Here is a 14,876-nt window from a genome sequence, read left to right as displayed (position 1 = left end):
AAATTATATTTTATGGTTTTGTTCTAGGACAAAATTATTGAATCGATATTTTTCGATCATTTTAATAATATTTAATACAAAAAAAATTAGCAGTCAATGAATAATTATGTATATATTTTAGATAATTTTTTAAAATATGTTTTCTTTATAAAAATATCGATATTTAGAAATACTTCTTCCATCCCTAAAACCAAGGCGGTGAATTCGATTATTTTCCGCCACACGTCCATCCGTCAGCCAATTGAAGTAAATTTACAAGTAAACCAGCTTTTTTTTCGAAGCAGCAAGGCGAGTGTGTGTGTGTACTACATTCGCCGCTTGATTGTGTTATCAATCGGAAGCTAAAAAAACAAAAGCCGCGTTTAAAAAACTAAAACGTGCTTCGCTCACAACTACCAGTGCAAGTGCAGCAGGCTGAGCTAAAATAAAAACCTAAACTTTGCAAGGAATTTTCGGGTGCGTGTGAAAGAGATACAGATATAAAAGCTTAGGGATATTTTAAATATATATATTTAATTTTGCTATTCCCAAGGAACTTTAATTTTTATCCGAAATTGCGCGTTTGTTATTGTTATTGTGTGTGTCTCAAAAATAAAAAAAACCGGTTCCAAGTTCACTCTGAACTTTATACACGTGCTTATGCACGCATACATCTGTATGCTAGGTACTCCTCACATACAAGAAAGCCGAGAACCAGACCGAATCGAGTGACAGAGACTCCTCTAGTCTGTCTATCCCCCTTTATCTGCGTAAACAAACCATCAATAGCAATAACAGAAAATTAAACCACTTGATAAGCGCCGTTGTCAACCATTCCCAATCAGTTTTCCATTGCGCTCTCCTCCTGTTCGACTTGTTGATGTTGTTCTTGCCGGGCAACATGTTGCCAGACGGCCGCCGATAAAGCTTAAGGGGGAGCGGGATGGAGATAAAGAATGTGCCGGCTAGCGGGCTTTGCTCTCAGCTTGGGGTCTCGTTTTGTGTAGGTGAGAGTTGAAAAATAGAGAAAGAGAGAAGAAGAGAGAGGGAGAAGATATAAAACACATGTTGCTTTTGTGGCATTTATTTATTTATATTTATACCCCTTAAGGGTATTATAATATTAGTCAAAAGCTTTTATATAATATTCTTAAGCCGAGTCTAACTAGCCATCTCAAGCAGAGTTGCTCTAAAAATTTGTATAGATTTTTAAATCATTCGCAAATGTTATTTATAGGTTTTTAAGGATATTTTTATAGCCTTACAGGGTATTATATTTCTACTTAGAAGCTTGTTACACTGTGAAGGAGTCATTTCCGACCCTATAAATCATATATATTCTTGATCAGCATCATCAACCGAGTCGATCTGGCTATCTTCCGCAGAAAAAAAATGTTTCAAAATTTTTTCAAAATTCTATAAGGGGTTTCATCATTAAAATTATCAATAAACTTCGCAAAAATGTTAGTTTTTTTAAATGTTTAATTTAATATGCAGATTTATTAACATGATAAAAACTAACATAGGACAGCTTTCCGAATGAAAATTAATGCTTTTTTGGCTGAGTTATGAGTTTTTTAAACTTTTGATTTATCGAAAAAATTGTCATATAAAAATATCGAAAAATAACGGTTTAATTAGGTTCGGCAAACTGCAAAAGAATTTATTTTTTGAATATACATTTCATAAATTAAATTTTAAAAATTAATGTTTATCAATTTTTAGCTGGTATCCCAAAATAAGCTGTATTATTTCTTTTATCTTTTAAATATAAAATATATAAGTCAGACATTTATTTGAAATTTTGAAATCAAGTTTAGAGATTTTTTAATTTGATTTAACGTGAATATTGATATTAATATTAGAAGACCTACAAAATAGGATAATTATCAAGTAACAAATTGTATACTTAATATTTATTTCTGTATTAAAAGACTCATTTGGAAATATCAAGAAAATCCTAGCCCCTATCTAACTATCTTTAACTGCGTTGTATGAGCAATCATTCATTAAATATTTAGTTAAATGCAACTTGATTTCTCATTCTGAAGTCCCGTCGCAGATAGGATGACACCTTAGAACAAATATCAATTGGCACAAATATTTACCTACTCCAATTACACTTCTCCCTAATGCCAAAATGCAAGGCTTCTCGATTGCCAAAGGCTATAACTCATTAATTAAAGACACTTCTCGAGTGGTCGTGGAATGTCGTTATCAGCAAAATTGACATTATGTGTAGCCTTCGCAGAATATGATCCCACTTGTCTGATAACAATCAATACCCTCATTGCTCTCCAGCTAATTGTGCTTCTCTTTATTTTCCCCCAGAATGACGTCCCCAAAGTGTTACCTGGTGCTGGAGGATGGCACTGTCATGCCCGGCACTCCCTTTGGCCACATTCCCCCGGCCACTGAGGGCGGCATTGGTGGCGAGGTGGTCTTCCAAACCGGCATGGTCGGTTACACCGAAGCCCTCACGGATCGCTCGTATAGTGGTCAAATCTTGGTATTGACTTATCCCCTAATTGGAAACTATGGTGTACCATCGCCGGAGGATCAGGATGAGCACGGTCTGCCCCGGCACTTTGAGTGGCTGGAGGGTGTAGTCCAAGCCAGCGCTCTAGTGGTGGGCGAAGTGGCCGACAAGGCTTGGCATTGGCGCGCCTGGAAGACGCTGCCCAAGTGGTTAGAGCAGCACCAGGTGCCTGGCATCAGTGGCATCGATACGAGGGCCCTCACCAAGAAGCTGCGTGAACAGGGCAGCCTGCTGGGCAGGATCGTATACGGAGAGCAGCCATCAGGTGGACTGCCCAAGTCAAGTTTTGTGGATCCCAATACCAGGAATTTGGCCAAAGAATGCAGTGTGGAAAAGCGTCGTGAGTTTGGTGATCCCCAAGGCAAGGGACCACGCATTGCTATTATGGACTGTGGCCTGAAGCTTAACCAGTTGCGTTGCCTTCTGGATCGTGGTGCCTCGGTAGTGTTGCTACCTTGGAATGCCCGTCTTCAGGATGAGCAGTTTGATGCTCTCTTTCTGTCCAATGGACCCGGTAATCCCGAAAGCTGCGATGAGATTGTGCAACAGGTGAGGGAATCTCTTATGACTTAGTTTCTCAATCTAATATCCAATTCGTTCTTTCCCCAACAGCTTCGTCAAGTGCTTGAGAGTGGCAGCAACAAGCCTGTCTTTGGCATTTGCCTGGGCCACCAGCTGTTGGCCAAAGCCATTGGCTGCTCCACCTACAAGATGAAGTACGGTAATAGAGGCCATAATTTGCCCTGTCTTCACCGTGCCACCGGACGCTGCCTAATGACCTCTCAGAATCATGGATATGCTGTGGATCTGGAGCAATTGCCCGACGGCTGGTCGGAGCTGTTTGTGAATGCCAATGATGGCACCAACGAGGGTATTGTTCATGCCACCAAGCCTTACTTTTCGGTTCAATTCCATCCGGAGCATCATGCTGGCCCCCAGGATACTGAGTTCCTGTTTGATGTGTTCCTAGAGAGCATACAGCGACGAGATGTAACCATACCGCAGCTGATTGAGCAGCGATTGAAGCCAACTGGCCCGCCAGCAGATTTAACGCAGTCAGCGAAGCCACGCAAGGTGCTTATTCTGGGCTCCGGTGGGTTATCCATCGGCCAGGCCGGAGAATTTGATTATTCCGGTTCGCAGGCCATTAAGGCCATGCGGGAGTCCAATATCCAAACGGTGCTTATTAATCCGAATATAGCCACAGTTCAGACCTCAAAGGGCATGGCCGATAAATGCTATTTCCTGCCCCTGACACCGCACTATGTGGAGCAGGTCATCAAGTCGGAGCGCCCGAACGGTGTCCTTCTCACCTTTGGCGGCCAAACGGCGCTCAATTGTGGCGTGGAACTGGAACGGGCTGGCGTCTTCTTCAAGTACAATGTACGCATTTTGGGCACACCTATACAATCCATCATTGAGACGGAGGATCGTAAGCTATTTGCGGATCGTGTGAATGAGATTGGCGAGCAAGTGGCACCCTCGGAGGCAGTATATTCGGTGACCGAAGCCCTGGAGGCAGCCCAACGTTTGGGTTATCCCGTGATGGCCAGGGCCGCCTTCTCCCTGGGCGGCTTGGGCTCGGGCTTTGCCAACAACGAACAGGAACTGCAGAGCTTGGCCCATCAGGCTCTGGCCCATTCAAGCCAACTGATTGTGGATAAATCCCTCAAGGGCTGGAAGGAGGTGGAGTACGAGGTAGTCCGCGACGCCTACGACAATTGCATCACTGTCTGTAATATGGAGAACTTCGATCCGCTGGGCATACACACCGGCGAGAGCATAGTGGTTGCACCATCGCAAACCCTCTCGGACCGCGAGTACCAAATGCTTCGGAGCACCGCCCTCAAGGTGATTCGTCATTTCGGCGTCGTCGGTGAGTGCAACATACAGTATGCTTTGTGCCCGCACTCGGAGCAGTACTACATCATCGAGGTGAATGCCAGATTGTCGCGAAGTTCGGCTTTGGCCAGCAAGGCCACCGGTTATCCACTGGCCTATGTGGCCGCCAAGCTGGCCTTGGGTCTGCCGCTGCCCGAGATTAAGAACTCGGTGACGGGCAATACGACGGCCTGCTTTGAGCCATCGCTGGATTATTGTGTGGTCAAGATACCACGCTGGGATCTGGCCAAATTTGTGCGTGTGAGCAAGCACATTGGCAGCTCCATGAAGAGCGTCGGTGAGGTGATGGCCATTGGTCGGAGCTTCGAGGAGGCCTTCCAGAAGGCTCTGCGCATGGTGGACAGCGATGTGCTGGGCTTTGACCCTGATGTGGTTACCCTGGACAAGGAGCAGCTGAACGAGCAACTATCGGAGCCAACTGATCGACGACCCTTTGTCCTTGCCGCCGCCCTGGATATAGGCATGGGCGTCGATGAACTGCATGCTCTAACAAAGATTGATTGCTGGTTCCTGGAAAAGCTGCAGAGAATCATGATGCTGCATTGGGACCTCACCAGGGCGGGCAGCCAGATGGGACCAGAGTTGCTACTACTGGCCAAACGTTCCGGTTTCTCGGACAAGCAGATAGCCAAGGCGACCAAGAGCACTGAACTGGCAGTGCGCCATCAGCGTCAGGAGTTTGGAATCCGTCCGCATGTCAAGCAGATCGATACGGTGGCCGGTGAGTGGCCAGCGAGCACTAATTATCTGTATAATACGTACAATGGCAGTGAGCATGATGTAACCTTTCCCGGTGGCCACACCATTGTCGTTGGCTCGGGCGTCTATCGGATTGGTTCGTCCGTGGAGTTCGATTGGTGCGCCGTCGGCTGCCTGAGGGAATTGAGGAAACTGCAACGTCCCACAATTATGATCAACTACAATCCGGAGACAGTGTCCACCGACTATGATATGTGCGATCGCCTGTACTTTGAGGAGATTAGCTTCGAGGTGGTCATGGATATTTATGAGATGGAGTCCAGTGATGGCATCATTCTCTCCATGGGCGGACAGTTGCCAAATAATATTGCCATGGATTTGCATCGCCAGCAGGCCAAAGTTTTGGGCACATCACCGGAATCAATTGATTGTGCCGAGAATCGCTTCAAGTTCTCTCGGATGTTGGACCGCAAGGGCATCCTGCAGCCACGTTGGAAGGAGCTGACCAATCTGCAGTCTGCCATCGAGTTCTGTGAGGAGGTGGGCTATCCGTGTCTGGTCAGGCCATCGTATGTCCTCTCTGGTGCCGCCATGAATGTGGCCTATTCGAATCAGGACCTGGAGACCTATCTGAATGCTGCCTCTGAGGTGAGCCGTGAACATCCGGTGGTTATATCCAAGTTCCTAACGGAGGCCAAGGAGATCGATGTGGATGCAGTGGCTGCCGATGGACAGATCTTGTGCATGGCCGTTTCGGAGCATGTGGAGAATGCTGGTGTCCATTCGGGTGATGCCACGCTGGTGACACCGCCGCAGGATCTTAATGCTGAGACTTTGGAGGCCATTAAGAGGATCACTTGCGATCTGGCCAGTGTGTTGGATGTCACGGGTCCCTTTAATATGCAACTGATTGCCAAGAATAACGAACTGAAGGTCATCGAGTGTAATGTCCGTGTCTCCCGTTCATTTCCCTTTGTCTCCAAGACTCTGGATCATGACTTTGTGGCCACCGCCACGAGGGCCATTGTTGGACTCGATGTGGAGCCACTGGATGTGCTGCATGGTGTGGGCAAGGTGGGCGTAAAGGTGCCACAGTTTAGCTTCTCGCGTCTGGCCGGTGCTGATGTCCAACTGGGTGTGGAGATGGCCTCCACCGGGGAGGTGGCCTGCTTCGGGGATAACAGATACGAGGCCTATCTCAAGGCCATGATGTCCACCGGATTTCAGATACCCAAAAATGCTGTACTTTTGTCCATTGGCAGCTTTAAGGTGGGTTTTTCTATTAAATCTTATTGAATTTATCTTATTATTATTGTTTAAATTATTATTTTCCAGCACAAAATGGAACTGCTGCCTTCGATTAGGGATCTGGCCAAGATGGGCTATAAACTATATGCATCCATGGGCACGGGGGACTTTTATGCTGAGCATGGCGTTGATGTGAGTAAAGCCTTAGTTTTATTAGTTCATAAGTCTTTCAAGAAAGTTGGGAATACTATAAAAGATTTCAAATCATTTAAAATTCGGGTCAAAAGTATGTTTCAAATTTCCATAAGGCTTTAATTAATTAATTTGCTGCTTTATTGCTGTAATTTATGTGCAATAATAAGATATTCTGTTTGATTTATCAATGCCATATAACTGTAATGAAAGATTTATAAATTGGATAGTTTTTTTGTATACTTTGTGGTAATATTGATATGGATTTGGTATATTGAAGCAATCTAATCCGAAAGAAAGCATAATAATAAACTTTTGTTGCATATTTTGTGATTTTGTGATTTTGTGATTGATATTTTAAAGTAAAATGCGATAATTTTCGATATTAAACTATAGATATATCACTGCTTAAATATTTTCTATAGACTTTAAAGCCTTTTTAAGTTAATTTTAAATCAAAAGATTGAACTCAACTTTATTCACTTATACTTTTTGATTTAAAGTTCATTGAAGATTATATACACATATTAATTATTAACAATATACTGCAAAATTAGGTATCACTTTTCCCTATCTTTATTTAGCCTGTAATTACGTCTTATCACTAAAAATATAATATAAAGATTATGTAGGAATAGGTTGTATATGTACAATGACGCTAGTTAAAGGCATCCTTGATCTTCTGGGTTTTGCTTTTGAGGATCTCCTTAATTTCCTCCCGCATGGCCTCCGATGGGGCCACCTTCTGGACCAATTGCTCCGTCCGACTGCTGATCACTTCAAGCTTGTTCGGATCGAGATTGAGGCGTTGGATGAGGCCATTTAGAGAGAGCTTGGTACCTTCCTCCTTTGGAGTTGAACTCTCCACTTCCTCAACCTGTTGCTGGCCTTTGTCCTTGAGGTTTTCCACCTTCTTCTCCTCCCTTTCTCCTTGGTTTTCTATGACATCCACTTCCTCTGCATCCTTGTGTGAGGATTGACCCCTTAGGATTCCACTCAACTTAATGTTGGCTGGATGGGGATTCATGTGCCTGGCCAGAGGATCGGGAGAGTGTATCTGCACAACGTGATCCAGGAATTTGATGGACTTTCGGCGAGCCAAAGGCGGTGATTTTACCACCTCCTCAAAAGGGAATCCCTCAGAGCTAGGCAATGGTATCCTGGTGCTGCTGCTGCTGCTGACCATCATTTCCATGTTGCTGGCCGCCTGCTGCAGCTCCTGGATAAAGTGCTGAGCCTGCTGGGAGCAACCCAAATGCTGGTACAAGCGACTCAGTCGCTGACCCTGCTCCAGATAGAGTTGGGCATGGCCACGATTACCATAACGGACGGCACGGGTCAACATGGCCAGCAGATGATCCAGCAGAAGCTCGAGAAGATTGCTACGTCGCAGGATTTCCAGGCCATTGTTGAGCTGAGGTTTCGCTGGCATTTCCTGGCTAGAAATCTCCGAATTGGAGCGGGCCAGGAGGCGATGTAGATCCAAGGAATCCAGCGAGGAACGCCGCTGATTAGCCTCCGAAAGCTGCCGCTGCAGTTGCCTCTGATTGGTGGCCCTCAGGAGTTGTGTCTTCCGGCGCAGCTTACCCCTCGAACGCTCCTGGTGCTGGGCCAGGCCCAGGAGACCACCAGCATCGGTTATGTCTGTATTTCGGCGTGAGATCTTAGGTCCAGGAACTCCAACATCCTGCTCCTGCTGCTGCTCCTCTTGCTGGACAGGAAAACCCTGACGTGGACGCGAGAATTTACCCCACGAATGCAGCTCTAGATAATCCTGACTACAGAGATTCCTCAACAGCCGCTTGTAGTCCAGCTGGGGATAAAAATCCTTCGCATGCTGGAGATTCCTCAAAGCCTGGACCACATGCAACAGCGGCTGCTCAGCAATGCCGGCCATCACAGTGCGTAGCTTCATCAGTGTATCCTCCGGGACATGCTCGAAGAGATTACGCCGCTCGATGAAGTAATCGCTGAGATGCTTCCTCGCCAGACACACGTCAAACGAACGAATGAATCGCACCAATCGCTCGCCAAGGAACTCCTCGGGCCAATCGTTACTATACCGTTCGCATTGCCAAAAGAGATGGGCACGCAGTTGCTCCAGGAGTACACCTCCCGGCGGCTGGGCATCAGTGCTCTCCACGAATGTCTTCACAAGCAACTTCATCAATTGGAACACCTTCAGCTGCATGGGCGTCAGGCAATAGCGCTCCAGATACTGCTCCGCCTGGGGGAAGACAATGCGCCACTCTAGCTCCCGGAAGGGATTACGTGAACGCTTCGGGGCATAGCCCACGGGAACAACGTGGTAGCCAAAGGATCGTATGCGTTTCCTCATCTGCTCGGTGGGCCATTGGAATTGCTCAGCGGTGTGCAGATTGGTCAGTCTCGGTCTGGCCCTCAGACCAAACTCAAAGGCACAATCGGGCCAGGCATGGGGTACATGGATGGCGGGCACTAGCACCTCCTTGGCCATATAAACGCTGCAACCGCGATAGGAGCCTGCACTGAGCTGGGCAGCACTGATGCCCAGCTGGTGACCCAACTGCTGACGGAGCAGTTCACCGAAGTAAAGCATAAATTGCTGCGAACTGAGGTAGCATTGCTGCAGTTGCTCCGCCTGGCATTGACGTAGAACCTGGACAGTCTCATAGCCAGCGGGAGGATAGTTATGATCCCTGTGCTGCTGCTCCTCATCATCCTCATTGTCATCCAGCTCATCGCAAGAGGAAGAATCCTCATCATCGGTCTGCTCCAGTTCCGGTGGCAAACAGCTGGCCAAACGACGGATGCAGCTCTCTGGCAACACATTGCTCTCCAGATTGTATTTCCTATTCAAACGCAGTTCCTCTAAAGGTCGTGGTGTATTCAACCTGGCCAGATACACGTGATCATAGTCACCCGAGCTGTAGCCAGAGGATGAAGAGGAGGAAGTGCTGGAGGTGCACTCTTCATCGCTGCTAATGGGAGGAATGGGTGAACCAGGATTGCTGTTGCTGCTGCTCATTGCCGGTGAATGAATCGATCGATCGCGTAGCTTGAGACGCACATAACCCATCCAACGGGTCTGCTCCATTAACTCCACCAGCTCAGAACTGCAGGGTGTCCTGCTGTAATAGTCCGTCTCCAGAAGGACCTTGCACAACGTGGCCACTGTGTCATAGTTGGCATCATGAGGACGAGCCACATCCACGTTCTCAAAGACCACATATGTGACTGGCTTTTGCAGCGGCTGCGATGGTTGCTTCGAGGAGCTGTAGCCGGAAGAGGAAGTGTATCAATTCAAGGATTACCATCTAGGATTCAGGCTACACTCACTTGGTTTTGAATAACAAATTCCTGGCCACAGCCGCATCAATGGCCCCGCTTTGCAGCAAACTATGCTCGGCACTCTGCCGCCTGGCCAATAGCTCCGCATCCACGAGGCTCATTTCCGCCTCAAAGTGTGAAAAAAACTGAACACCCAACAGGAGTTGATTCAGTAGAAATGTGTGCAACTCCCGATCCAATTGTTCCAACATCCGTCGCTCCACTGTCCTCTGGAACTCCTCACGCTGCTGCTCCAATGTCCTGGCATACAGAGCACTCACACATTCGGTGGCACTGCTGCCATTGCTGCCGCCCAGGAGACGCAGTTGCAGGGCAAGATCCGGATGGGATTTACCGCTGAGACGTTGACGTCTCTGAAGGGAACCGGAAATGGAGCCACCACCATCGTTGGTCGATCCTCGCTTCCTACGATGCTTGCGTCGGGCATTACGTTTCTGCAACTTTTGGATTTGCCGCTGATGCTTCTCATCCTGCCGACGACGCCACTGCAGACGCTGGACGGGAATGGCCGCCTGCAGGGCATTCGGTGTACTGGCAGTGTCAACGCTGTGCTCCGCTTTCGACCAGGAGCAGCCCATGATTGATTCAGAACTGATACGCGCTGCTCTCTTGTCTTGCCTGATAAAAAACCAAAAAAAGCAAAAAAGAAACCAAACGAAACCGATAAGATCGCTGTCTTTGGTGATCACGAATCGCGATCAGCGATCAAATAATGACTTTTGCAATCTCCGCCTGATAACGTCTCTTCCTTTTCACTGCTCCGCTTCCGGCTCCGGCGCCGTGTTCGGCCCTGCTCTCCTCCAACCTGCTTCTGATTCGTCTCTTGGCTTTGGCCATTGAGTCTCCACTTTAGTCCCGAGTTCCTGGTACTCTGAGGTATCAAAAACGGAATTGATTTCCACTTTACAGTGGAAAATAATTATTGGAAAATTATAAATTCAATAACTTATATATAGTTAGTTAATAAATTATAAAATAATAAGATGCGAACATTTTTAAAAAGGTTTCTAGTGCAGCTGTTTCTTTTTCTCTCTTATTTATATGTTTTCCAAATAAAATTGGTCAAAATATAGATATATTAATATAATATAATAATACTGCTTTAATTTTTCACTCAAAAATCGATATATAATTCGATAATTACATATTTTTACTTGAGAAAAGAGAATATTTTATATTCCATTTTATATATAGGAACAATATTTTCAAAAAACAAGAAGGATATCTTTCGGAAAGCCTAAGTTTGAATTTTAAAATTGGAACAGAATATTGGTATATAAAATTAATCATAATTCTGCGAATAATGCATTAATTTCAATTCGGAAAGCTGTCCTATGTTAGTTTTCATTAGGTTAATAAATCTGCATACTCAATTTAAAATGTACAAAAATTAAAATTTTTTCAATTTTTTTTTTTCTAATTTTAATGATGTAACCCCTAAAATTTGGAGAAAAAAATTATAAAATTTTTCTTTCTCTAAATTATAGCTAGATCGACTCCCCTGTTGATGCTGATCAAGAATATATATGATTTATAGGGTCGGAAATGATTCCTTCACTTAGTTTCAAGCTTCTGACTTAGTTAATAACACTTTCCTAACTAAGAACCACTGTGTTAAATTATTGTTACAACCTGTCTTTCTTATTTTCCTATTGTTTATTGCCTGTCGAACAATAGACATGAAAAATCAATCCATAAATAGCTTTCGATATCTTTATTATATGTTCTAAGCAAACAATTGATTCAAGTTGAAGATGACGATTACAGGTTGTCCTTGACGTTGCCTTTCTATATGTTCATATCATGTGTATATATTTATTTATTGGTATATCCCCACTTTATATTTTATTTTGTGCATTTTTCCAGGTGGAATCCGTTCAGTGGACATTTGACAAGACCACACCCGATGACATCAATGGTGAACTTCGTCATTTGGCCGAGATTTTGGCCAACAAACAATTCGATATGGTCATCAACCTGCCAATGAGCGGCGGAGGAGCCAGGCGGTATGTAGTGGTGGCCAATGATTGCTACTTGTCTATAAAGTATATTATATATTTCATAGCCAAAGTTATACGATAAGTAAAATAACGCTAAAGATATAATAAAACAATATTTAGAAGAGGTTACCTTGAGACTAATTGATTAATTGATTAATAACCAATCATTATCATCAAATCCTTTTAATTACAACTAAATATATATCACATATATTCTCCCACAGAGTCTCTTCCTTCATGACACATGGCTATCGCACTCGCCGCCTGGCCGTGGACTACTCCATTCCGTTGGTTACCGATGTCAAGTGCACCAAGTTATTGGTGGAATCAATGCGAATGACTGGTGGCAAGCCGGCTATGAAGACACACACGGATTGCATGACCTCGCGACGAATTGTCAAGCTGCCCGGTTTTATTGATGTCCATGTCCATCTCCGAGAGCCAGGGGCCACGCACAAAGAGGATTTCTCCAGCGGCACAGCGGCAGCATTGGCCGGTGGTGTGACCCTCGTATGCGCCATGCCCAACACCAATCCCTCGATTGTGGATCGGGAGACATTCACGCAGTTCCAGGAGCTGGCCAAGGCAGGAGCCCGTTGCGATTATGCCCTGTATGTGGGTGCAACAGATGGAAATTGGGGACAAGTGCCAGAGCTGGCCGGCCAGGCATGTGGCCTAAAGATGTATCTGAATGATACCTTTGGCACCTTGAAGCTAAGCGACATGAATGCCTGGCAGCGACACTTGACTCACTGGCCAAAACGAGCGCCGATCGTTTGTCATGCCGAGAAGCAAAGCACAGCGGCTGTAATCCTAATGGCCCACCTGCTGGACCGACCCGTGCACATCTGTCATGTGGCCAGACGGGAGGAGATTCAGTTGATACGCGCCGCCAAGGAAAAGGGCATCCGTGTGACATGCGAAGTGTGCCCACACCATCTGTTCCTGAGCACCAAGGATGTGGAGCGGTTGGGCGAGGGTATGTCGGAGGTGAGACCCTTGCTCTGCTCACCCGATGACCAGGAGGCACTGTGGGAGCACATGGACTACATTGATGTATTCGCCACCGATCATGCACCGCACACGCTGGCCGAGAAGCGTTCGGAGCGACCGCCGCCTGGCTTCCCCGGTGTGGAGACCATACTGCCTCTCCTCCTGCAGGCCGTCCACGAGGGACGTCTCACATTGGAGGATATCAAACGGAAGTTCCATCGCAATCCCAGGAATATATTCAACCTGCCCGATCAACCGCACACCTATGTTGAGGTCGATTTGGACGAGGAGTGGACCATCACGGGGGCCGAAATGAAGAGCAAGTCGGGTTGGACGCCATTTGAGGGCACCAAGGTCAAGGGACGCGTTCATCGTGTCATTCTGCGCGGCGAGGTGGCCTATATCGATGGCCAGGTGCTGGTCCAACCCGGCTATGGCCAGAATGTGCGACAACCTAAGCTTGGACTACTGCTGGCTGAGGGTGCTGCCTCTCAGGATCAATTATTGCCCAGCGACAGCGATGCCAACGAGACCTTTGCCCATCTCCTGACCAATGAGGGGACTCATACTGCTGCCGGTGGTGCTGCTGGTGCCAAGGTGCACTTTGTAGACGAGGCCAATAGCTCGAGCTTCCTGCGTCCAGTTTCACCGTCGCCACGCATGCGACTGGACTCCACCAGTAATACCACTCTCCGGGAGTACGTGCAGCGCACAGTGCAGCCAGCGCATGGCTCCTCCAGTCCCAATCCCGTGGCCCATTCCCTGGTGGGCAAGCACATCCTGGCCGTGGACATGTTCAACAAAGAGCATCTGAACGAAATCTTCAATTTGGCCCAACTGCTCAAGTCGCGAGTGACCAAGGACCGCTCCGTTGATGAACTGCTGCGCGGCAAGATTATGGCCAGTGTGTTCTATGAGGTGAGCACACGGACACAGTGCAGCTTTGCCGCTGCCATGCTGAGACTGGGCGGCCGCGTAATTAGTATGGACCAGATCACATCGTCGGTAAAGAAGGGCGAAACGCTGGAGGATAGCATCAAGGTGATGGCCAGCTATTCGGATGTCATGGTGCTGCGCCATCCCACTCCAGGTGCTGTGGCGGTGAGTAGGGGGAATTCTTACTTACCGTAGCTACGAAGCTTTAATTTTATTATATTTCCTTCCATAGCGCGCTGCCTCGTTCTCCCGAAAGCCCTTGATCAACGCTGGCGACGGCGTCGGTGAGCATCCCACTCAGGCACTTCTGGACATCTTCACCATTCGCGAGGAAATTGGTACTGTAAACGGTTTGACCATCACCATGGTGGGTGACCTGAAGAATGGACGCACTGTGCACTCGCTGGCCCGCCTCTTGACGCTCTATAACGTGACCCTGCAGTATGTGGCCCCGGAAAGCCTGCAAATGCCTCGCGACATTACCGATTTTGTGCATCAGCGAGGCGTCAAGCAGTACTTTGCCTACGGGCTAAAGGATGTCCTCCCAACCACGGATGTTCTGTATATGACGCGTATACAGCGGGAACGATTCGAGAGCGAGGAGGAGTACCAGAGCGTAAGTTATGACATAGAGTGCCTTGTAATTATTCATTTATTTAAATATTTATTTATATTTTGATACAGTGCTGCGGTAAGTTGATTGTAACGCCCAAGCTTATGACGTTAGCCAAGAAGCGTTCGATTGTGCTGCATCCCCTGCCGCGCCTGGACGAGATTAGTCGCGACTTTGACTCTGATCCGAGGGCTGCCTACTTCCGGCAGGCGGAATACGGCATGTATATACGCATGGCCCTGCTGGCCATGGTAGTGGGAAGCCGAAATACAGCTCTCTAAAAGGACAACAGACAATCTCCCAATGACTCTTTACGCTCTTTATTTTTTGTATTCACCTTTTTTTTGTATATGATACATTTTTACGAATAAACCTACATACGGTTTGCATTTCTTAGTTTAAAAAAACCTTTTAATTTAAAAGATGTAACTAAATAAGCAAAAAG

At 46.6% G+C, this 14,876-nt stretch overlaps 2 protein-coding genes across 3 annotated transcripts; one reads left to right on the top strand and one right to left on the bottom strand.

The window, feature by feature from the left end:
- Positions 1–211: 211 nt before the first annotated feature.
- On the top strand, positions 212–14,875 carry r (carbamoyl-phosphate synthetase 2, aspartate transcarbamylase, and dihydroorotase rudimentary). 2 transcript variants are annotated; one of them, XM_020952842.2, is made up of 8 exons: positions 212–456; positions 2,311–3,067; positions 3,131–6,388; positions 6,455–6,559; positions 11,756–11,895; positions 12,114–13,983; positions 14,051–14,434; positions 14,503–14,875. In XM_020952842.2, the coding sequence occupies exons 2-8, from the start codon at positions 2,312–2,314 to the stop codon at positions 14,710–14,712; spliced, it is 6,723 nt and encodes a 2,240-aa protein (XP_020808501.2). In that variant the 5' UTR covers positions 212–456; position 2,311; the 3' UTR covers positions 14,713–14,875. The 2 variants fall into 2 exon arrangements, with proteins under 2 accessions (XP_020808501.2, XP_086682391.1); XM_086826265.1 differs by lacking the exon at positions 212–456 and adding an exon at positions 2,227–2,245.
- Positions 7,116–10,553, bottom strand: LOC110184347 (uncharacterized). The gene is made up of 2 exons (XM_020952843.2): positions 9,878–10,553; positions 7,116–9,813 (listed from the first exon to the last, which is right to left on the bottom strand). The coding sequence occupies exons 1-2, from the start codon at positions 10,465–10,467 to the stop codon at positions 7,218–7,220; spliced, it is 3,186 nt and encodes a 1,061-aa protein (XP_020808502.2). The 5' UTR covers positions 10,468–10,553; the 3' UTR covers positions 7,116–7,217.
- Position 14,876: the final 1 nt, after the last annotated feature.

This window comes from Drosophila serrata, unplaced genomic scaffold, assembly GCF_035046125.1.
Source record: "Drosophila serrata isolate PLE 108 unplaced genomic scaffold, ASM3504612v1 contig_8, whole genome shotgun sequence".
Classification (NCBI taxonomy): Eukaryota; Metazoa; Arthropoda; class Insecta; order Diptera; family Drosophilidae; genus Drosophila; species Drosophila serrata.
This window is presented reverse-complemented; position numbering and strand designations above follow the sequence as displayed.

Coding starts and splice junctions, on each gene's coding strand:
- r (XM_020952842.2), top strand. CDS start 2,312: ATGACGTCCCCAAAGTGTTACCTGGTGCTGGAGGATGGCACTGTCATG. Junction 6,389..6,454: donor TGTCCATTGGCAGCTTTAAG/GTGGGTTTTTCT, acceptor ATTATTTTCCAG/CACAAAATGGAACTGCTGCC. Junction 6,560..11,755: donor ATGCTGAGCATGGCGTTGAT/GTGAGTAAAGCC, acceptor GCATTTTTCCAG/GTGGAATCCGTTCAGTGGAC.
- LOC110184347 (XM_020952843.2), bottom strand. CDS start 10,467: ATGGGCTGCTCCTGGTCGAAAGCGGAGCACAGCGTTGACACTGCCAGT. Junction 9,814..9,877: donor AATTTGTTATTCAAAACCAA/GTGAGTGTAGCC, acceptor TTCCGGCTACAG/CTCCTCGAAGCAACCATCGC.